The sequence below is a fragment of the Schistocerca nitens genome, chromosome 8 (genome assembly GCF_023898315.1).
Source record: "Schistocerca nitens isolate TAMUIC-IGC-003100 chromosome 8, iqSchNite1.1, whole genome shotgun sequence".
NCBI lineage: Eukaryota > Metazoa > Arthropoda > Insecta > Orthoptera > Acrididae > Schistocerca > Schistocerca nitens.
The window spans coordinates 376,393,660-376,417,760 of record NC_064621.1 but is presented as its reverse complement, the minus strand read 5'-3'; the positions used below and the strand labels follow the sequence as shown (position 1 = coordinate 376,417,760).

The window sequence follows — 24,101 nt, the reverse complement described above, 5'->3', positions numbered from 1 at the left end:
TGACGTAATGTGCGTCAGATGACAGGAATATGTTGTCGACCCACCTAACTTGTACACTTGGCGAATGGGTAAAAAGATTCTTCTACCATGCCCGATTTAGGTTTTCTTGTGGATGTCAGTTACCTCGAATCGGACAGACGGACAGATAATAATTGTCTGAAAACAAAAAATTAAACTTTTCACTCGAGGGAAGACTTGAACCAAGGACCTCTCGTTCCGCAGCTGCTCACGCTAACCACGGGCCCACGGCGCTCCTGAGCTCGTATTATCCTTGATGTTGCGTATCTTGCGCATGGACTGCTCAGTTTGTATATTTTGCTTATTTTTTTCATAATTCCACACAACTTCTTCCTGTTTTCTCGATTGATCTGTGTTCAGTTTTTCAAGGCCTATCCACTGTGCCAACTTATAACTAAATCCAAAGGGGGTGCGATTGGGAGGTTCCCTTGTGAGTGTAGCAAGCGCCACTGAAAAACTGGATGGAAATAACTTTTTTTTCTACTTAGTTACAACACTAAATTAATCTTTTATTCATATTTACACATGCACTCATTTCACTGGTTACTCGTATCACGCACCATACAGTAGTAGAGTTTATCGTCCCAATTACCCTGGGGTATAACTCATCTTTCATTTTCATCAAATGAGTGATGTTTTTATCGTCCAACACGCCTTCTAATTATATTTACAATATTTCTAACAAACTAAAAACATTTTTTTGGAGTTGAATGTAAACATTTCGGTTTCTTTGTCTCGTTCAATGTTGAGAAGCCCAGCACCTTTGGTGATGCCGAGATGCTTGCTCCACCTAGATAAGTAGGTACTGCCTCTTGCGACCAAGTTTTTCTACAAAAATTTGAACTTATGCGGCGCACTACATGTGTTTTAAGGTGGCAAAACTGACGTTCACGTTCACGGTGGCGGACAGTCACGAGGCAGACGTATTGAGCTGGCTGGGATTGCGTCGCGCTCTTGCGCGGTCCACTGGGTCGAAGGTCGCCATGCGGCTTGTGATGGCCCAGGAGGACGCGGCCGGCGCGCCGCGCTGACTAGATGCAGACGGGACGCGCTGACGTCACAGGGGCGCAGCGCAGCCCGCGTCCGGAACACACTGTGGGCGAGAAAAGTCACAGTGAGAGATGACGAGTCATTCAGCGTAAAATACTCTGTACGGGAAACATGCGCATTGGAGGCCTCAAGAAGGAAGGAAGAGGTCTTTAGAGACGGAGCACAAACTCTGTTTCAAGGATGGGGAAGAAAATTGGCCATGCCATTTTAAAGGAACCACCCCGGCATTTGGTTAAGGCGATTTGAGGAAACCACGGGAAACCTAACCCTAGATGACCAAATGTGGATTTGAACCTTTGCCCTCCAGAACCCAAATCCAGTGTACTAACCCCTATGCCAGCTCGCTTGGTAGGCAGCAGGATTTCTTAATAAAAGTAGTACTAACGCTCAAAGGTTAATTGGTATTTAAGGTAGCTAATATCAACATACAAATCAGATTCTTTTTGAGAGATATGAAATGAATACAGCAGTACTGAGTTGAGGGTTCATTCAATTAAAGAACAAATAAAACCAAACAGAATAATGTGGCTCTCAAGTATCGATGCGACGCCAGAAGGGAGAATAACAAAACTAATATATATCTGTAGTAGAAGTCACGCCGTCGGCCTTGCCGCAGTGGTAACACTGGTTTCCGTCAGATCAGCGAAGTTAAGCGCCGTAGGGCATGGCGAGCACTTGGATGGGCGGCCCTCCGGAGCTGCCGAGTGCTGTTGACAAGGGGGTTGCATTCAGCCCTTGCGAGGTCGATTGAGGAGCTACTTAATTAAGAAGTAGCGGTTCGGATCAAGAAAACAAACACCCGGCAGAGAGCTGTACTGAACGCATACCCCTCCACTAACACATCCAGTGACTCTATTGGCTGAGGATGACATGGCGGTCAGACGGCACCTTAAGTCTTCTAAGGCCTGTTCGGATGTAGTTTAGGTTACTTTTAGCGGAGTGCTTGCTGATTTGAAGATACAAATCAGCGCACATTCTGCGGCAGAACGAACATTCATTCTGGAAACAATCTCCAAGTCGTATGACTCCGCCCATATTTGGCTGGCCGCTTGGTACAACCTAAACTGAAATACTCAGATATTTTTGCTCAACTTCTCCCATATTTGAGAAAACCGCCGCCTAACATCATGATGCGCAAATGACTGTCTATAGATAATTGAAACTTGAGCAATTTTCGTCATCACTTGGGGTCCGCAAACGAGTGTTTGTCTAGAAAGTGACGGAAGAAACTTTTTCGATTGCCGCTTGTGCATCCGTAAGGTAATCACTATTTAATGAAAGTGCCGCTGACGGCGCAACGACGGTCTGGCCGGGGAGAAGAGAGCATGTGCTCGATTCCCACATAAATGTTGCAGTTTCTTTTCTCATTTATATTTTTCAATTGTGGAAGTTGGTTGGAAGATGAGGGTTAATATGGCAATATTAAATATCAAATAAAGGAATAAGGAATGGTAAGAAGGTAGGCAAATAAACTTTTCAGACACTCTGATTAATAAAGAATTAAAATTTTAATACTCGTTGCATGAAAGGTATTTCCAGTGAAACTGCTGAGAAGACCAACAATCGACGCACGTTACGCATGAGGGAGGAAAACGAAGCCTTATCGCATTTGGTGCTATACATAACAAAATAACGCATTTACACACGGAACAACATTCCATCGCAGCGTCTGGAAAATTGTTTCCTCAAGTTTTCGTGTGCTTATATAAAAAAAAAATGATTAATTTGGTCTTTGGGGTATGCAGTAGATCAGTCGTTTAAAAGACTCGTTAAAATGTTTACATCACTTGTTCCAAATCCGGAAAACGCACAAATACATTTTACAAAGTGTGTCTTGAGAACATTTTAAAACCATACGTTACTGGTAAAAAATTTCGTCTGGTATTGGACTCGTGTGGCCACAAATAAATACCGTCATGTATGATAGCATATGTGTAGAGGACGAAGGTCAGCTGACTTGCACAGTAGAAATAATGCCGTCAAACTGTACACTTGTGTGCCAGCAGCGTGAGGCTTATTTTAGAAACTTCATATGGAGGCTTCAAAGTTGCAATCTGCTACTATAAATCCAGCGAGAATTGCACAAACGCACGAATACAATAACGATTCACGACGTAATTTATTATCGACTTTCAGCACCGACTCTTCAGGATGTGTTATCGACTGTGGGATATGCATAAAAAGTAATTACTGAAAAAGAAATATTTTGAAATACAGACCAAGTCTGTTACGCTGAATCTTAGGGATGAGCTATTCGATTGCGTAAAGATTACTTTGATGAGATGTTCTTGTTGCTTCGAATATCTGTACGAGAAATGTCATCAGTCTTGTTGTTCTAAGGAAACTGAAGACATGTAAGAGACTGAGTGAAAGAGCACTTGTGAAAGGACCGGGGTTAATGTTTGAATTCTTTCCAAATCCAAGTAGCTTTAGAAATTTATTTTCCTACTTTGTTGTTATCCCTTATTGATTTATTTATTTGATTACGAATGAAAAATCTGTGGATTTCGTTTGGGAATCGGACACAGATTGTCTGCTTCCCAGACAGATGCCTTGGCCGTTAAAGACACTGGCGTTTTTGTTAAACTGCGTATTTCGGAAAACGTTCTTTCCTCCATTTCTACGAAAATATGCTTTTGCGGACGCCATATGTAATGACGAAAAATTCTTTAATTTTTAATTATCTATGGATGTAGTCGATTTTGAGTGAATGCACATCGTGAAGTTTTGGAGCGATTTTCTTAAAAACGGAGTGGGGTGGGTTGAGTATAAATGTCTCAGACTTTATTATTATGTATTACACAAGTTTCCTGCCAAATACACACCTGGAAATTGAAATAAGAACACCGTGAATTCATTGTCCCAGGAAGGGGAAACTTTATTGACACATTCCTGGGGTCAGATACATCACATGATCACACTGACAGAACCACAGGCACATAGACACAGGCAACAGAGCATGCACAATGTCGGCACTAGTACAGTGTATATCCACCTTTCGCAGCAATGCAGGCTGCTATTCTCCCATGGAGACGACCGTAGAGATGCGGGATGTAGTCCTGTGGAACGGCTTGCCATGCCATTTCCACCTGGCGCCTCAGTTGGACCAGCGTTCGTGCTGGACGTGCAGACCGCGTGAGACGACGCTTCATCCAGTCCCAAACATGCTCAATGGGGGACAGATCCGGAGATCTTGCTGGCCAGGGTAGTTGACTTACACCTTCTAGAGCACGTTGGGTGGCACGGGATACATGCGGACGTGCATTGTCCTGTTGGAACAGCAAGTTCCCTTGCCGGTCTAGGAATGGTAGAACGATGGGTTCGATGACGGTTTGGATGTACCGTGCACTATTCAGTGTCCCCTCGACGATCACCAGTGGTGTACGGCCAGTGTAGGAGATCGCTCCCCACACCATGATGCCGGGTGTTGGCCCTGTGTGCCTCGGTCGTATGCAGTCCTGATTGTGGCGCTCACCTGCACGGCGCCAAACACGCATACGACCATCATTGGCACCAAGGCAGAAGCGACTCTCATCGCTGAAGACGACACGTCTCCATTCGTCCCTCCATTCACGCCTGTCGCGACACCACTGGAGGCGGGCTGCACGATGTTGGGGCGTGAGCGGAAGACGGCCTAACGGTGTGCGGGACCGTAGCCCAGCTTCATGGAGACGGTTGCGAATGGTCCTCGCCGATACCCCAGGGGCAACAGTGTCCCTAATTTGCTGGGAAGTGGCGGTGCGGTCCCCTACGGCACTGCGTAGGATCCTACGGTCTTGGCGTGCATCCGTGCGTCGCTGCGGTCCGGTCCCAGGTCGACGGGCACGTGCACCTTCCGCCGACCACTGGCGACAACATCGATGTACTGTGGAGACCTCACGCCCCACCTGTTGAGCAATTCGGCGGTACGTCCACCCGGCCTCCCGCATGCCCACTATACGCCCTCGCTCAAAGTCCGTCAACTGCACATACGGTTCACGTCCACGCTGTCGCGGCATGCTACCAGTGTTAAAGACTGCGATGGAGCTCCGTATGCCACGGCAAACTGGCTGACACTGACGGCGGCGGTGCACAAATGCTGCGCAGCTAGCGCCATTCGACGGCCAACACCGCGGTTCCTGGTGTGTCCGCTGTGCCGTGCGTGTGATCATTGCTTGTACAGCCCTCTCGCAGTGTCCGGAGCAAGTATGGTGGGTCTGACACACCGGTGTCAATGTGTTCTTTTTTCCATTTCCAGGAGTGTATAAGCTGAATCAGTTGGACGTGTCTGAGGCTTTCACCTTCTAAGCTATGTCTCCGCAATATCTTTTTTCCAGTGATATTTTCATAAGGTTGAAGGCAAACTTCTGTCATGTAGGAAATGAGGTGCTGGTTGAAGTAAAGCGCTGAGGACGCATCGTCAGTCGTGCTTGGGTAGTTCAGTCGGTAAGCACTTGCCCGCTTCGAGTAATGGGCGGCACAAATTTTTCACCTGACGGGTTTTTAAAAGTACTGAACTATAAACCGGAAGTAAACGAGACCCTGGAAGACGACGGAAGAGATGGGTGGACTGAGATCTGAACACTGGGGGCTTGTTGTTGAAGAAAAAGAAGACTTCTGTCAACGTAGGCCCAAACCAATCCTATATCACAACATAGAGGTTATGAAATTGGTCATAATTCAATAAAACATCAAGCTTTGCCAGATGTAATACCTCTCCATGAGATAGATATTACAAAAACATGACCATTAAATGTTTATCTGAGATTGTCTTTGCGAAGTTTTGGCATGTAGCATTGAAATAAAGCATTCAAGTAACGCTTTCCTATCGGGCATGGTAGTATTTTGATTCTGAAAACGCCGAATTGCACTCTGGTTCGGAGTCTATGTTAAACTTTATGTCTGGTTTAACCAGCTGGCTAATGCATTTGAGAGGTCTGAGGAAGGCGAGTACATACCACCTCCAATTCGACCACGCCTAGAAGAACAGCACAGTATTTCAATCACCCTTACAACTGGGGCTACAATTTAATTAAAAAAGGACACTCCATAAACCTTAGATCTATTGGAGTCTCGTAATATTTGACGTGTAGATAGTTTGTCGGAACCTGTATGTGACCTACCTACATTCCTTTAAAAGCAAAACAAATCAACTCCAACACGATAGTACCGAGTAAAGCGTTGTTCTCACGTGGTAGGTTCGTCATCACTTCTCGCGTGAGTCAAGGAGTATGGCAGGGGAAGGCCACCTGGTTAGCCGACGGGTCTAACGCACGGCTTTCCGGAGTGGGAAGGAGCGCCTGGTCCCCGGCACGAATCCGCCCGGCTGACTTGTGTCGAGGTCCGGTGAGCCGGCCAGTCTGTGGACGGTTTTTAGGCGGTTTTCCATCTGCCTCGGCGAATGCGGGCTGGTTCCCCTTATTCCGTCTCAGCTGCACTATGTCGGCGATTGGTGCGCAAACAAGTTTTCCGCGTACTCGTACATCACCATTGCTCGACGTTCCCTGGTTGGTCCACCGGGGACGGAACCGCACAATAACCCTGGGTTCGGTGTGGGACAGTGGAGGGTTGAAGTGGGCTGAGGTAGTCGTCTTGGGGTTGTGGACCACTGCTGCTGTGGCGGGGATGGAAGCCTCTCCGTCGTTTCTAGTTAACATAGAACATACAAATGGCTGGGGAGGCCTACCTGGGTAAGGAGTAGGCGGTTAGAAGAGCGGCAGCTTGTCCCGCGCCTGCGCCGCCAGCCGCTGCCGCCGGTAGCTGTGCAGACAGATAATGGTGGCGACGAACGCGGCCGGCAGGCAGAGCCCCAGCAGCAGCACCAGCGAGAAGCGCATCGTGTCCCGCCAGCCCTGCAGGCCGGCCAGCGCGCGCCCGGTGTGCTCCGCCGGCGCCACCAGCACCAGCGTGGTACCGTCTTCGCCGCCGCCGGTGTCCACCACCAGCGGAGGGCTGCGCACCAGCTTGTCCGCCCTCTTAGTCACCAGCTCCACCTGCCACACAGTACAGCTGTCAGTGTTTCTAGTTTTCCAACAGGACAATGCGCTCCCACTTTCTCTGCCGCCCACGTCCGCCACGAACAAAGGAACTGCACACCAGCGAGCCTGCAAGGACAGTACACCAATGCCCAAGAAGTGGAGCATGCCAACTAGACTGCCCTGTTCACCTCCAGCACCACCTGTCATACAACATACCTGCTTTAACTTCTAGGGACAGTACCATCTCTGTCCATACCTGCTTTGCACCAGTGACAATTCTTCATCACACTTTCCACCTGCCCAAATAATATACCCGTTAATGTTTCTTACATCAGAACTGGGGAGCATGGTGCCACCGTCTCTGCCACCCATGTGTACCTACACAAAAGGCTTCGCATCAACTACACCGCTCTCCTCGTCACCAGCTCCAGCTGACACCCACTCTCCTCATTACTAGCTCCAGCTGACACACAACACACTTGTAAGTCATACAACGTAGGCTTTCACGGCCGGTGTTGTCTTCAGTTAAAACGACTGGCTGAAGACAGCTAAATGTTACCGCTATGTTGATGACACATTTATAGTGTGGACTCATGGTGAAGAAGAGCTGGATGTCTTCTTGGTGCATCTGAACAGTATTAACCCGAAGATACAGTTTACGATGGAGAAAGAGAGCAACGGTCGACTCAATTTCCTGGATGTGTCGGTAATTAAATGGGTGGATGGGACGTTGGGCCACAAGGTATATAGAAAGAACATTCACACGGATCGATACATCCACAAGGAATCAAACCATCATCCTAGGCAAAAAAGAGGTGTCATGAAAACCATGGTGGACAGAGCCAACAAAATCTGCGAGCCGGCTTACTTGCAAGATGAACTAAATCACTTACGGTAAGCCTTCATGAAAAAAGGATACACCAGCATGGAAATTGATCGAGCCCTCCATCACAGAAGAAAGGAACCGAGAAGTCAAGAGCAACAACGGTCACCTGCTGGAAAAGTTTTCCTACCGTTCATTAATAAAGTCACTGACCGTATCGGGAAAGCTCTGGCCAGGTGTGGGATCGAAACAATCTTCAGACCCACCAAGAAGATTAACGAATATTTAAGAACTGCAAAAGACGCCCGACACGCCATAGCAACACTTCGAGTATACAAAATTCCATTTAGTTGTGGACAAGTATATACTGGAACAACGAAAAGAAGTGTAAACACCTGCTTAGCCGAACATAAAAGAAACTGTCGCTTAGGACACATCGAAAAATCGGCCGTAGCTGAGCATGTTTTTCGAGATGGAAACCACGGAATTAAATTTAATGAGACAAGCGTTCTAGCACGAACATCCCATTATCATGCGCGCATGTATAGAGAACAATAGAGATTCACAAAAACCATAATAATTTTAATAGAAAAGAGGAAGTTTTAAAGTTGGACAAATTATGGATGTCGACGTTGCGCCAGGAAAATGACCATCGAGAATGATGACGCCTTTCAAAGATAGGCATACCGTCGGCATCACCTGACGAATGGTGGTGCCCCCTATGTGCTCTATAAATGCGAGAGTACCTGGAGCCTCAGTGGCAGTAGCCGGACGACCTCAGAAGATGTCTCCCGCAGATGGAGGCGAAACGTTAGGTGGAAATTTTATACATCGACTACGGCCTCTCAGCCCGGAAGTTTTAACTGAAGACACTTGTAAGTGTTTCTGTTTTACCGCTTCTAGCATTCAGTGTCACTATTTTCCATCATAAGCATCCTGTTGCACAATAACGGACCCACCCCACTCATCACCAGCTTCACTTGCCACGGTCTGCAACAGCAACATCTGTCAGTGTGTCAGATACCCCAATTCGACAGCATAGCGCCACCCTCACCGCTGCCTATCTCCAGCACCAACGGAGCTCCGCATCAGCGAGCCCATCGCCATCATCACCAACTCCATCTGTGATACTGCATGTTTGTCAGTGTTTCTTATTTCTCATTTGAACAGTCTGTTTTCTCCATCGGCACTGCCTGTGTCAACTGCCAGCAGAGGATTGCTCCAAAGAGACTGGCTGCTTTGTTACCAGCTCACCCCAACACACTGTACTTCAGTCTCTGTTTCTGGTTTCCCAGCTGGGCAGCATGGTTGTCATTTTCACAACCTTCCTTGTCCTCCCAGCCACCCCCACCTCGTGTCATGTCACACACCAATAATCTACCCCTCTTCATCACAACATCAACCTGCCGCAGTTACCACCCAAAACACTGTGTGTATGATTCCCCAACTGGATTATCTCGTTTACTTAGGTTTCATTGTCACAGTTACCATCCAACAGACCAATACGATCTCTGCCAAAGTTTTTGTTTTCCCAGTTGAACGTTTTAGAGCTTTTTTTTTACAGCTTTGCATTACATGACGTTGATCATGGTTATCTGTAAACACATCAGAGCATGCTGGCGTTCCACACCACAACACAGAACCATTTAGTTTTATCCATAGCAGATACTGAAGTCGTGGTTGTTAAAATCAGTATTAAACTGTATACTCAAGCACCTTACACAGTGCAAAAGCGACAGAATCGATGTGCTTCGAATTATTACACAATAATCTATAAAAGCGATAAGGACACAAACATAAAAAATAATATTTTATAGATTCGTATATTATAATTCTGATAAAGAAAGCTTGCTCCTTCAAAAGGCGTCAGTTCAGTGCTTTTGGTATGTGAAAGTGAATGGTTAAGCCTACATTTTAACACTGATACACAACCATCTTCTCCATTTTATTCACACACTGAAATATCTTGGACGTTCGATAGTAGCTCACTCAGGAAGCCCTACAGCTCACCAGACAACAAATAACACACTAAAACTATCGACAGATGAATTACAGCGATAGGTAGGGCCTATCATATTCTTACACAAATCATTAACATCTATGCATCGTTCGGGACCCTGTTTTTTTCCAGATTTCTAACTCTCTTAACATGAACTGGAACTCTTTCTACTTCGATTTCTGCATCAGTCTACGTTGTCCCACAGACATAATGTATCTGCTAATTATATACCCACTCTTTCTCAGATTTGTGGAACACGTTGAGAAACGCTATTCATTCCCTCTAACTTGGGTAATGGATTTTACAAAAACAGACATAATGTCTGCAGGGATACCGCAATCACTTTTTTATGCAATGTTACTTATAATCCGTCTTGATTGCAAAATATTTATTCACATGACCAGTTTCGGTTCCTCTAGAATCATCTTCAGATCTGCAATTTCGGTTACAGTAGTAACCCCTTCACACTCAGCAACCTTCACATGATGCGTCACATTTTGCAATCAAGACGGATTATAGGTAACATTTGGCAAAGGAGTTCAATCGTTTTCTTAGACATCACTAAATACGAATTTCTATCAACCAAATGGCCTCTCTTGGTTAACCTATACGCACACACACACACATATATATATACAAGCACTTCACATTCATGCCTTCAAATCCAAATAGTGCAAAAATCTATCCTCCCTACCCACTATAGATCTCTTCTGCAATGGTTTTATGGCTTCAGTGTATCGTTTGGGAAAAACGAACACGACCAATTATGATGAGCCCTCCAGAGAAGAAGGCATGTTTTTCTTCTATTCCTTGAGGCAGTTCGCTAATACGTGGATATTATCTATGGTAGTTATTTTTTGATGCTGTCTGTGACGTTCTGCTACGGCATACAGCTTATTTTGGTTTCCTTCCCAAGATTATGTGGTTATTGTGTTGAGAAAGTACAGTATTACACATCCATAAACTAAATTGTCGGAATCAGGAGAAGCCATTGCCATGCATGAGGCAGAGAAGGCAAACTCTCAATTGCTGGAGCAAATATCTGTTAAAAGTTCACCTTAAAACAGGGTTAATCCACGCTCACAGTTACAAGTGATCATAGTATTTACCGAAGAATTTTGAGAGATTACCAGAGTTTGATAAGGATTTCTATATAAATAATGGTACATTTTGTTTACGGTAACGCACATACTTCAGTGTTCTGAAGGCACTGACCTGTATGTGGAAGACAGTGTCAGATGACAGGGAGAGCGTGACGCAGGAGGAGTCTGTGTAGAGGTTTCCGGTGATCCCCCCGCCGTCCACCTCCCACGTGACCAGGTAGAGCGGGGATCCCCCGTCGCTCCTTGCGGCCTGCAGCTCCTTCTCCGGCAGTCTCCACGACAGCTCGGCGATCACCAGCGCTCCTTGATGGATCACGGACGTCAGTCGCAACGACCACTGGCTGCCGTTCTGTGAACAGATGTTAACGTCAGGCACTGGCCACGTAAGGTACACAACATATACGCCATCAGTCGAAGCAGATGCTAAATACCTTACTGTCGTGTGCCCACACCATCTTATCGTCATCATCATGGTCAGTTTTCAGACTGGAGTAACAGCGAGAACCGTCTTTCTTTGAGGTGGTGTTCAACTCATGCGTCACATTCACACCTTATTCAGTCTTTGTGAATCGCCAGAGACTAATTCGGCACTGTGTTCTTTATGCTGGGTTCGAATTAATAACACCTGTCCCCCATGATGATTTTTTTTTTTTCAGAAAAGAATTACCCGCACCTTCCACATCGGTCAGGTCACTACAGGCATCCACTCATCGTTGTTTCTAGTTCTGGAATCAAGACGTGAGACACAAACTTTGTACACACTTTTCTCATCTTCAAAGCATTCTAAAGAATGTCTGGGACACCTGATTTAGAAACGTTCAGACCGTTGCTCCATTGAGATTTGTGACATAATTACGTAAACACTCCACGGTTGCACGTCCACTACTTAACACTGCCTGCTCACAGCTGACTGGTCGAATGTCCATTTGTTCTTTACAGCTGTTACTTCTATTTGCAACCCTAGTTACTTCGCTGACGTCGCCTGCACACCAGGAATGACGTCAGCCCCTCGGAACGTTTTGGACGAACAGTGAAGTTTGTTATTACTTCTACGTACGTAATTATAATAATAAAAATGGCCGATGTCTAGCGATAATACAGGTTGCACATCTAAGCTGCTACTGTGGTTTTGTCAACGGCGATGTCTTCTCTAACAGTTATCGGTTATGTAGTTGAATGCGGCCTCAGTTGAGCGCTGTCGTCAGAAATAAGAGCAAAATTTTAATAATTAATCAGCACTCTGGGCAAATAAATTTCTGTTTGCTTCCTATATGTTTGTCTATTTCTTTATTTGAATGAGCAAGCTGACGCAATGATTAAAGTGCAGGGCTATGATTCAGATGGATTTACCCTCCCTCCCCACCATCCATGACAAGCAGGTTCTATTCAGCGTAGTTTCTCTACACCACATAGCATACTGCAGGGAAGATTCTTTCCGACATCAGTCCTAACTGTCCACAGTTCTACAAGCCACTTGTTGACAACACTAGCGTCGTCTCCAGTTGTGGAAACTGCTATCGGGTATTCGAAGTAAAAGTTCAGTAATTCTATACTATGTGATCAAAACTATCCGGACACCCCCAAAAACATATGTTTCGCATATTAGGTGCATTGTTATGCTCCCTGCTACCAAGTACTCCATATCAGCGACCTCAGTAATCATTAGATATAGTGAGAAAGCAGAATGGGGCGCTCCGCGGAACTCACGGACATCGAACGTGGTCAGGTGATTGGGTGTTTCTTGTGTCCCACGTCTAAATGCGAAATTTCACACTCCTAAACACCCCTAGGTCCACTGTTTCCGATGTGATAGCGAAGTGGAAGCGTGAAGGGACACCTACGGCACAAAAGCGTACAGACCGATCTCGTCTGCTGACTGACAGAGACCGCCGACAGTTGGTCGTAGGGTGTTTTAATTTTTTTTTTTTCATCAGTCTACTGACTGGTTTGATGCGGCCCGCCACGAATTCCTTTCCTGTGCTAACCTCATCATCTCAGAGTAGCACTTGCAACCTACGTCCTCAATTATTTGCTTGACGTTTTCCAATCTCTGTCTTCCTCTACAGTTTTTGCCCTCTACAGCTCCCTCTAGTACCATGGAAGTCATTCCCTCATGTCTTAGCAGATGTCCTATCATACTGTCCCTTCTCCTTATCAGTGTTTTCCACATATTCCTTTTCTCTCCGATTCTGCATAGAACCTCCTCATTCCTTACCTTATCAATCCACCTAGTTTTCAACATTCGCCTATAGCACCACATCTCAAATGCTTCGATTCTCCTCTGTTCCGGTTTTCCCACAGTCCATGTTTCACTACCATACAATGCTGTACTCCAGACGTACATCCTCAGAAATTTCTTCCTCAAATTAAGGCCGGTATTTGATATTAGTAGACTTCTCTTGGCCAGAAATGCCTTTTTTGCCATAGCTGAGTCTGCTTTTGATGTCCTCCTTGCTCCGTCCGTCATTGGTTATTGTACTGCCTAGGTAGCAGAATTCCTTAACTTCATTGACTTCGTGACCATCAATCCTGATGTTAAGTTTCTCGCTGTTCTCATTTCTACTATTTCTCATTACTTTCGTCTTTCTCCGATTTACTCTCAAACCATACTGTGAACTCATTAGGCTGTTCATTCCGTTCAGCAGATCATTTAATTCTTCTTCACTTTCACTCAGGATAGCAATGTCATCAGCGAATCGTATCATTGATGTCCTTTCACCTTGTATTTTAATTCCACTCCTGAACCTTTCTTTTATTTCCATCATTGCTTCCTCGGTGTACAGATTGAAGAGTAGGGGCGAAAGGCTACAGCCTTGTCTTACACCATTCTTAATACGAGCACTTGGTTCTTGATCGTCCACTCTTATTATTCCCTCTTGGTTGTTGTACATACTGTATATGACCCGTCTCTCCCCATAGGTTACCCCTACTTTTTTCAGAATCTCGAACAGTTTGCACCATTTTATATTGTCGAACGCTTTTTCCAGGTCGACAAATCCTATGAAAGTGTCTTGATTTTCCTTTAGCCTTGCTTCCATTATTAGCCGTAACGTCAGAATTGCCTCTCTCGTCCCTTTACTTTTCCTAAAGCCAAACTGATCGTCACCTAGCGCATTCTTAATTTTCTTTTCCATTCTTCTGTATATTATTCTTGTAAGCAGCTTCGATGCATGAGCTGTTAAGTTGATTGTGCGATAATTCTCGCACTTGTCAGCTCTTGCCGTCTTCGGAATTGTGTGGATGATGTTTTTCCGAAAGTCAGATGGTATGTCGCCAGACTCATATATTCTACACACGAACGTGAATAGTCGTTTTGTTGCCACTTCCCCCAATGATTTTAGAAATTCTGATGGAATGTTATCTATCCCTTATGCCTTATTTGACCGTAAGTCCTCCAAAGCTCTTTTAAATTCCGATTCTAATACTGGATTTCCTATCTCTTCTAAATCGACTCCTGTTTCTTCTTCTATCACATCAGACAAATCTTCACTCTCATAGAGGCTTTCAATGTACTCTTTCCACCTATCTGCTCTCTCCTGTGCATTTAACAGTGGAATTCCCGTAGCACTCTTAATGTTACTACCCTTGCTTTTAATGTCACCAAAGGTTGTTTTGACTTTCCTGTATGCTGAGTCTGTCCTTCCGACAATCATATCTTTTTCGATGTCTTCACATTTTTCCTGCAGCCATTTCGTCTTAGCTTCCCTGCACTTCCTATTTATTTCATTCCTCAGCGACTTGTATTTCTGTATTCCTGATTTTCCCGGAACATGTTTGTACTTCTTCCTTTCATCAATCAACTGAAGTATTTCTTCTGTTACCCATGGTTTCTTCGCAGCTACCTTATTTGTACCTATGTTTTCCTTCCCAACTTCTGTGATGGCCCTTTTTACAGATGTCCATTCCTCTTCAACTGTACTGCCTACTGCACTATTCCTTATTGCTGTATCTATAGCGTTAGAGAACTTCAAACGTATCTCGTCATTCCTTAGTACTTCCGTATCCCACTTCTTTGCGTATTGATTCTTCCTGACTAATGTCTTGAACTTCAGCCTACTCTTCATCACTACTATATTGTGATCTGAGTCTATATCTGCTCCTGGGTACGCCTTACAGTCCAGTATCTGATTACGGAATCTCTGTCTGACCATGATGTAATCTAATTGAAATCTTCCCGTATCTCCCGGCCTTTTCCAAGTATACCTCCTCCTCTTGTGATTCTTGAACAGGGTATTGGCTATTACTAGCTGAAACTTGTTACAGAACTCAATTAGTCTTTCTCCTCTTTCATTCCTTGTCCCAAGCCCATAGTCTCCTGTGACCTTTTCTTCTACTCCTTCCCCTACAACTGCGTTCCAGTCGCCCATGAATATTAGATTTTCGTCCCCCTTTACATACTGCATTACCCTTTCAATATCCTCATACACTTTCTCTATCTGTTCATCTTCAGCTTGCGACGTCGGCATGTATACCTGAACTATCGTTGTCGGTGTTGGTCTGCTGTCGATTCTGATTAGAACAACCCGGTCACTGAACTGTTCACAGTAACACACCCTGTGCCCCACCTTACTATTCATAACGAATCCTACACCTGTTATACCATTTTCTGCTGCTGTTGATATTACCCGATACTCATTCGACCAGAAGTCCTTGTCTTCCTTCCACTTCACTTCACTGACCCCTTCTATATCTAGATTGAGCCTTTGCATTTCCCTTTTCAGATTTTCTAGTTTCCCTACCACGTTCAAGCTTCTGACATTCCACGCCCCGACTCGTAGAACGTTATCCTTTCGTTAATTATTCAACCTTTTTCTCATGGTAACCTCCCCATTGGCAGTCCCCTCCCGGAGATCCGAATGGGTGACTATTCCGGAATCTTTTGCCAATGGAGAGATCATCATGACACTTCTTCAATTACAGGGCACATGTCCTGTGGATACACGTTACGCGTCTTTAATGCAGTGGTTTCCATTGCCTTCTGCATCCTCATGTCGTTGGACATTGCTGATTCTTCCGCCTTTAGGGGCAATTTCCCACCCCTAGGACAAGAGAGTGCCCTGAACCTCTATCCGCTCCTCCGCCCTCTTTGACAAGGCCGTTGGCAGAATGAGGCTGACTTCTTATTTCGGAAGTCTTCGGCCGCCAATGCTGATTATTTATCAAAATTTAGGCACTGACGGGGATCGAACCCGAGACCGAAGACGTTTTGATTACGAATCAAAGACGCTACTCCTAGACTATGGGTCTATCTTCGTAAGGTGTAATAGGCAGAAATCTATATAGACCATCACACAGGAATTCCAAACTGCATTAGGATCCACTATGACAGTTAGGTGGTAGGTGAGAAAACTTGGATTTCATGGTCGACCGGCTGCTCATAAGCCACACATCAGGCCGGTAAATGCCAAACGACGCCTCGCTTGGTGTAAGGAGCGCAAACATTGGACGTTTGAACATTGGAAAAACGTTGTGTGGAGTGACCAATCTCTGTACACAATGTGGTGATCCGATGGCAGCGTGTGGGCATGGCTAATGCCTGGTGAATGTCATCTGCCAGCATGTGTAGTTCCAATAATAAAATTCGGAGATAGTGGTGTTATGATGTGGTCGTGTTTTTCATGGAGGGGGCTTGCACCCCTTGTTGTTTTGCGTGGTACTATCACAGCACAGGCCTTCATTGATGTTTTAAGAACCTTCTTGCTTCCCACTGTTGAAGAGCAATTCGGGGATGGCATTTGCATGTTTCAACACAATCGAGCACCTGTTCATAATGGACGGCCTGTGGCGGAGAGGTTACACGACAGTAACATCCCTGTAAAGGACTGACCTGCACACAGTCCTGACCTGAACCCTACAGAACTTCTTTGGGATGTTTCGGGACGCCGACTTCGTGGCAGGCCTCACCGACCAACATCTATATCTCTCCTCAGAGCAACATTCCAGGAGGAATTGGGTGCCACTCGCCAAGAAACCTTCCAGCACCTGCCTGAACGTATGCCTGTCAGAGTGAAAGCTGTCATAAAGGCTGGTGAGCCAACACCATACTGATATTCAACATTACCTATGGAGGGCGCCACGAACTTGTAAGACATTTTCAGCCAGGTGTCCGGATACTTTTGATCACAGAGTGTAAATCGACTGCGTGAAACTCATTAATGGCCGTGATGCTGTTTAGCATTATGCTGTAAACAAAAGTCCCGTATGATTTGCTTACAAAAGCGAAGAATCTGTTTCATTTGCTTACAGTATGTTCACTCTCGTCTCAGAAGAGTGAAGAGCAAGCCTAGGATCAATCAAGTGAGTCGGTAAATACGGAAATCTCAGCACCGATGCCAATTTTCACGGTGATCTATGGATAATCTCAAACTTGTGTTTCACAAATATATGAGAAACATACTTACGCAACCAACAAAAACCTACTTGACATACACTATCTGATCAATTATATCTAACAAATATTAGTGGATATTTAGGGGTGTGTCCATCTTTCATTTCTATGGCGGCTTGAACTCTCCTGGGGACACTTTGAATAATGTGTCTGAAAGTCTGAGGATAACCAAAATCAGAGAAGGCATTGTGTTGGACGCTTGGTTCTGGAGCGTAGTCGACGTTCTAACTCATCTCAGAGGTGTTCCAATTGATTAAAATCGGCGCTCTGGGCAAGTTAGTCCATTTCACAAATGTTATTGACCACAAATGACTGCCTCACAGACGCAGGCATTGACAGGATGCTCCTGTCACCGAAATATTCCTCTACTGCCCGCAGTACGCAACACCATAAAATTGTTCATATCATTTCACATTCAGCATTTCCTTAAGAGCAATGTGGGACATACGTTAAAACTTAATATGTCATTTTTCATAAAACCTTGTACATGTGGGAAAGTTACGGTGCAACCATGATTCAGATGACGTATGTCGGTGTGAGATTGCGTTTGTATAAAAGTTGTATGAAAGTTAGAGGCGGAATAAGTTTACCTATCAATTTGAAGACTAATTCGTACTTAACTTATTTTGATTAAACAATACATTAGAAATTGAAGTTTTAATGACGTTAATTATTATCAGATTATTGATTGGATAAGGTTAGATTTACCGCGAGAATGATCTGCAAGGAACATTCTGATTGGTCGTTTAGATCAACACCCAATCAGAATTAGGCTGTTCCCGCGGGAATATAGTGGAGTGGGCAGTGAGTAGAATAGTTGGAGAGAGTCGCTTGCTAACCGGCCTACGAGAAACACCATATTAGATAGCTCCGTAAAAATACTCTGAAAAATGAAAGTAATAGTGAGTTAATTGCGGTTCGAATACCTCGTGACTGAAGCGACTGCAGTTACGAATATTTTAATGAAAGTTTGGAGTTTCTAAAGTAAATAGTTTCAAAATTATGAGCGTGTAAATATTCTGGTCGTAGTAACAATTCCCCGTGGCATGTTTCGTACTCTGTACGGAATACTTTGGCGAGCACTTCTTTCGAAGAAGACCACTGAAATGACCGAATGTTTAACTTGCGAATAGTTGTGGGTCGGTACCTGGTAGAACGTGAAAATTATTCGGGTCGGACTTGCAACAATTCTGGCTGCTTTTCGAGTGAAACTATGTTGTACAGAGAGTGAACTTTGAATGAGAGAGCATTACCATAGTAAATACGGATTTGATAGCCATTTCATGTGTTTCCATATGAATAAAAAGTAGATTCAGTCTAGTTTTGAATGCTTTCTGCAAGTAGACTGCATCTTCCGAACACCCGATTTTTCTTAAAATGAACTTTCAGGAACTGACTTCCACCTCAAGTTACGCGTCCTCTGCGTGGTAGGTATTAGGTAATGGTTTCATCAACGCAGCTTTACACTGCCTAGCACGACTTGCTACTACAGAGTGAAAGGACGTCGGAAAGAAGTATATCGGGGTAGGTTTAATTTGATTAAACATGCCACAATATTATTTGCCCATATGCCCATTATCATATGCCGATTTTTCCATATGTTGAAAGGTTCCCGAAGTAACAGGCTAATTCGCCCTGTATCTTATCCATGTTTGCTTCTCTTACACCATTACAGGTGCTAAAAGTGATGCACCGATGAATAAATCTAGTATTACTACCACTGCTACTACTAAATCATCCGCTTAGACGAAAGACTTCCACTTGGAACAGGCTTATAACCCAGTCAACGGAGACCAAAAAAGATGGAATAGGGGAAAAATTTCGTGTAGTAGCAAATTTTCCTACAATTATAAGAGACAGCGCAATGAACAGCTAACTAAAACTTGTGACCGATGGGGTGTGATTCTAAGGGTGGGAGCGCGTTTGGAGGTGACGTTTCTATTGTTATCTCGAATAACAAGGAAACCGCGGTTGCTACTGAAATGCTTCGCAGTACAAAATTAAACTACATTAAATTTTCTACAAAACAGTCAGTTATTTTGTCTCTAGGACCAGCAATTATCACGTGTCCGGGAATGAAAAAAATCGCAGATTTCTAGTGTTAAAAGCTATGAAATGAATATTTATTGTTGAATCAAGATGGATAAACTTAAAAATATGTATGCCGCATTTAAATGAAGTAAAGACGTATGAAGTGATAAAATTTGGTATTTGGATGTGACGATGAGGAGGGTGCGGGGGAGGGGCACGGGAGGGGGGGGGGGGAAGACGCATTATGAAAGGTAGGTCACGAGAACCTCAATACATCACAAGAAGCAACTAAAGGGTGTTTCAGAAAGTTGTACCAACCCTTCCGCAGCACGCTTCATAAATCATTGCCGACGCAATGTGCAAGCTCCCTGGGGAAGGGGAATTGTTTTATTTCTTCAAGTGTGTAGAGACGGTATTAAATGCTGACGTAAGTTACTATTGGAATTAACGCAAGAAAAGGGAAAATGGAGAGAATCTATGAAAATTTTCTGCACACTGTTGCACACTGCTGGAGGGCAAATTGATTCTTGGTCATCGTGTACGGTAGTTGCTGCATTCTTCCATGAGTGCTGCTCGCTTTACAGTATACAACCAGCATTTCCTGTCCAGTTCTCTTACGTCAGTAGGCAAACTATCTTCACAGGACTCGGGTCTATGGTGGAGTTACTTTCACAGCAGCATTTGAAGTCAGGGCAGCCATAGCCTGGATATATCATTTTGAAAAGGTAAGTCCTGTGTTTCTATGCGCGGCCGGTTTCACACCAATTCAGCTGCAATAACGGTTGCAATTTGTACAAACTGGCATACAAAGACTAGTTGGGTTGGGTTGTTTTCGGGAAGGAGACCAGACAGCGAGGTCATCGGTCTCATCGGATTAGGGAAGGACGGGGAAGAAAGTCGGCCGTGCCCTTTGAAAGGAACCATCCCGGCATTTGCCTGGAGCGATTTAGGCAAATCACGGAAAACCTAAATCAGGATGGCCGGACGCGGGATTGAACCGTCGTCCTCCCGAATGTACAGGAGGAGGAGATCAGTGTTTAACGTCCCGTCGACAACGAGGTCATTAGAGACGGAGCGCAAGCTCGGGTGAGGGAAGGATGGAGAAGGAAATCGGCCGTGCCCTTTCAAAGGAACCATCCCGGCATTTGCCTCAAGTGATTTAGGGAAATCACGGAAAACCTAAATCAGGATGGCCGGAGACGGGATTGAACCGTCGTCCTCCCGAATGCGAGTCCAGTGTGCTAACCACTGCGCCACCTCGTTCGGTCCGAATGTACAAAGACTAGTGTTAGTTTGCAAGAAAACAGTTGAAATGAAGATACGTGATGAACACACTGACAAAATCAAATCACGTTCAGATCGAAAAAAGAGGATGGAATGACGCATGGTTCATAATCAGCAAATTTTCCCTAAGACGTCAAAAATAAAATCACCAGCCACGCTCCCGTGGTACCTAGAAAGGAGGAAAACAAATAAAATGAAAGTCCTAATAATGGACCACCAGGTAGATAAATAATAATAAATTCACTCACGATGAATAACAAAGGTTCAAATGGCTCTGAGCACTATGGGACTCAACTGCTGAGGTCATTAGTCCCCTAGAACTTAGAACTAGTTAAACCTAACTAACCTAAGGACATCACAAACATCCATGCCCGAGGCAGGATTCGAACCTGCGACCGTAGCGGTCTTGCGGTTCCACACTGCAGCGCCTTTAACCGCACGGCCACTTCGGCCGGCACGATGAATAACAGTATCTGGTGAGCTAGAGGCAATCTCATAAGCCGAATTGGTGATCAAAGCATAGACAACAAATGATAATCCACGGAATAATGAAAAAATGAGCAGCTAATGATCACTCACTTGTCTAAAATGGATTAATAAATATATTGGTAAAGACCTAGTTATTCAATCTGGGAGCGTATTTAATTTTCCAAAAGTATGCAGCATGAAACTATTCTGAAACTTAGATGCAACCAATACGAAGTAAGCAACTGGACTGAGTATCATCTCGAACCTGAACAGCTTAATCGGCAGAAAACAACGCATTGCAAGGCCAGATGGCAAGAGGCTGAACACAATAGGAGCAAGGGCGCGCACGGGACTGTATCCTAAACACGCAGCGCGGCAGAACGCAACTGCGGAAGCGCCTGATAGCGCAATGGAGAGAGTGGAACCAAGTGGAATGAGCACGTGCATCCATAAATAACCAGACCAGGAAAACGATAGTTGAGCTGATACGAAGACTGGGTAATCCCTTACAATATGTTTTAAAAAAGGTAAATTCATAAAAACTGAGCTCTATGGCCTTGATTCAGTCAGTTTGTGCATAGTAACTAATTTGTCTTGGATTTGCTTTAGTGCTATTTTCAAATACCTTGTCATGTTAATTATGTCTTCATGCTTTATACTGAAATTTAAATCAACCACGGAACCTGTATAGCGCATGATGCTAGTCTACAACCTGGCTTTTATTGGGTCCATTTATAAATCACGTTATATTTCATGGTTTATAACTTTTAAATAGTTGTTACCTTGATTTCATTTTGAAACCATTTACGCACTGGTTTTCCATGGTCAACATTTCACAACACTGGCGCTAATAATAGAGATTTTGTGAATATGTTCATCCCACACATACTTTTTCAGTTTAGTTATGTTTTCTTGCTACTACACTTGAGTATCTGTGTACCAGTTTGTACAGATTGCATGTGATGAAGAACCCAAACAGCTGCGAAATGGGTCATGCTTATAAAGGACTTACAGCTAAAGCGGTCTTATGATTTCCAAAATCAGTTATTTTCAGTTTATTAAGTACCCGTGTTTCGTCGCATTCCTCGCAGCTGCCACGCTAATACATCGTGTTTTTCAATGAGTGTTAATGGAGAACCATGTCGCCGACTGAGTCTACGCGGCAGATGCGCGCCAGTGTGTGACTTACCACGGTCCTGGTCTTCCAGCCGGGCCCTTCGGGCTCGTCCTCCGCCTCCGCGTCCGCCCCCGCCTCGGCAGCGAGTCCGTGGTCAGCGGGGGCCGCGCCGGAGGCCGCGACGGGCGTGTAGACCGCCTGCAGACCGGAAGGCCCCACGGCCAGCACGCGGGCAGAACCCGCGGAGGGCAGCCGTGCCCAGCAGTCCGCCGTCTGCAAAGTCCCAGGGGCGCTCAGTTCATGTCCTGTATCTCACTGGTGCAAGGAGCTAGTACTGGGTGGTTATTATTCAAATGAAAAAGGCCCAGTATTGGTTGTAATTATCGTATGGCAGCGAAACTTGGTAGATATTCTAACGCATTCACCAATTTATGCTCGAAAGAGGTAGTTCCAGTTCGGCCACCAGGTGCAAATGGTTCAAATGGTTCAAATGGCTCGGAGCACTATGTGATTTAACTTCTGAGGTCATCAGTCGCCTAGAACTTAGAACTAATTAAACCTAACTAGCCTAAGGACATCACACACATCCATGCCCGAGGCAGGATTCGAACCTGCGAACGTAGCGGTTGCTCGGTTCCAGACTGTAGCGCCTAGAACCGCATGGCCACTAGCGCCGGCCCACCAGGTGCAAATCTGGCGCTGTGAGTGTAAGAAAGACGTACAGAAATTTTTCTTTATGTAATGGGTTAGGAACGAGACCTGGGCAGAAAAAGTCAAAGAAGTGAGAAAGGCGTAATGTAGAATTTATTATTAACCGCCACTTACACAGTTTGTTCACTATGAGCACCGGAAACGTCAACGAGATGCCGCAGCGCCAGATGTGCACCTGGTGGCCAAAATTGCAACTAATTTTTTTTTTCCAGCGTTAATCGATTCCGCATTAAAGCGTTAGCATACCTACCAAGTTTCCTTCACTAGAGCTCCGTGAGAAGCGGCACTTGAATTATAACCAGCTGGTACTTGGTACGTGTGTGCATCTTTTATTGTTGACACGACTGGATGGGAGGTAGAAATGTAAGTGATTGCGAAGAAAAGAGGACAGGAAGACTTGGCTAACCCATATGATTTTAATATAAGAGTGGAAACCCTGGGAAAAAAACGAAAGTGAATGCATATAATGTAGAATGATATACGCTACCTCTCATAACTGAACTGGTCTATTTCAGACACGACCGGTTTCCGGCTTGCGACCATCTTAAGGTAATTATACGCTCGTTCTCATGTTTCCACATTTATTTTCGTAATTTGTAATATCTGTCTGGAAACATGACAAATCACTACTTGTATTTGGAAGCGTTTGTAAAATTATTGCCTCGAAAATGTAGTCATAATAGCGTTATTATTCTGGAATTTATAAAAAAAGAGAAAGTTGTTACTCCATGGTTATTATAATTCGAGTTTGATTCCGTGCGCAATAAGAAAATAAAATAAATGGAAAAATCCAACTTAAATTCAGTCCTTACTGAATTGATGAATTTCTTAGTAAAACCAACTGATTTGTATATAAGTACAACATAACTTCTGCACAATTTCAGTGAAGTAATGTGTTCATTGAAAATTTGTGTGTGTGTGTGTGTGTGTGTGTGTGTGTGTAAGTATAATCTAACTTCTGCACCATTTCAGTGCAGTAATGTGTTCATTGTAAATAAGTATTACAGTAGTTGTATTACATGTTTATTACCTTATAAATAAATAAAAAACTATTTTATTTTAAATTCAGTGCATTAGTATTTGTAAAATGACTCTTAGCGTTCATTAAAAAATGACGATCATTCCACTGGGGACCTGTGGAATGGTACATTA

At 44.4% G+C, this 24,101-nt stretch overlaps 1 protein-coding gene across 1 annotated transcript in view; it reads right to left on the bottom strand.

Annotated features, from left to right (window-relative positions):
* Window positions 1-318: 318 nt before the first annotated feature.
* Window positions 319-24,101, bottom strand: part of LOC126198603 (uncharacterized) — a 126,837-nt gene continuing 103,054 nt past the window's right edge. Inside the window, exons 5-8 of the mRNA XM_049935055.1 lie at window positions 22,311-22,511; window positions 11,063-11,299; window positions 6,734-7,040; window positions 319-1,111 (exon numbers count right to left, since the gene is read on the bottom strand). Coding sequence (XP_049791012.1) covers window positions 6,753-7,040; window positions 11,063-11,299; window positions 22,311-22,511 — 726 coding nt within the window. The 3' untranslated portion in view covers window positions 319-1,111; window positions 6,734-6,752. The remainder of the gene's footprint in view (window positions 1,112-6,733; window positions 7,041-11,062; window positions 11,300-22,310; window positions 22,512-24,101) is intronic.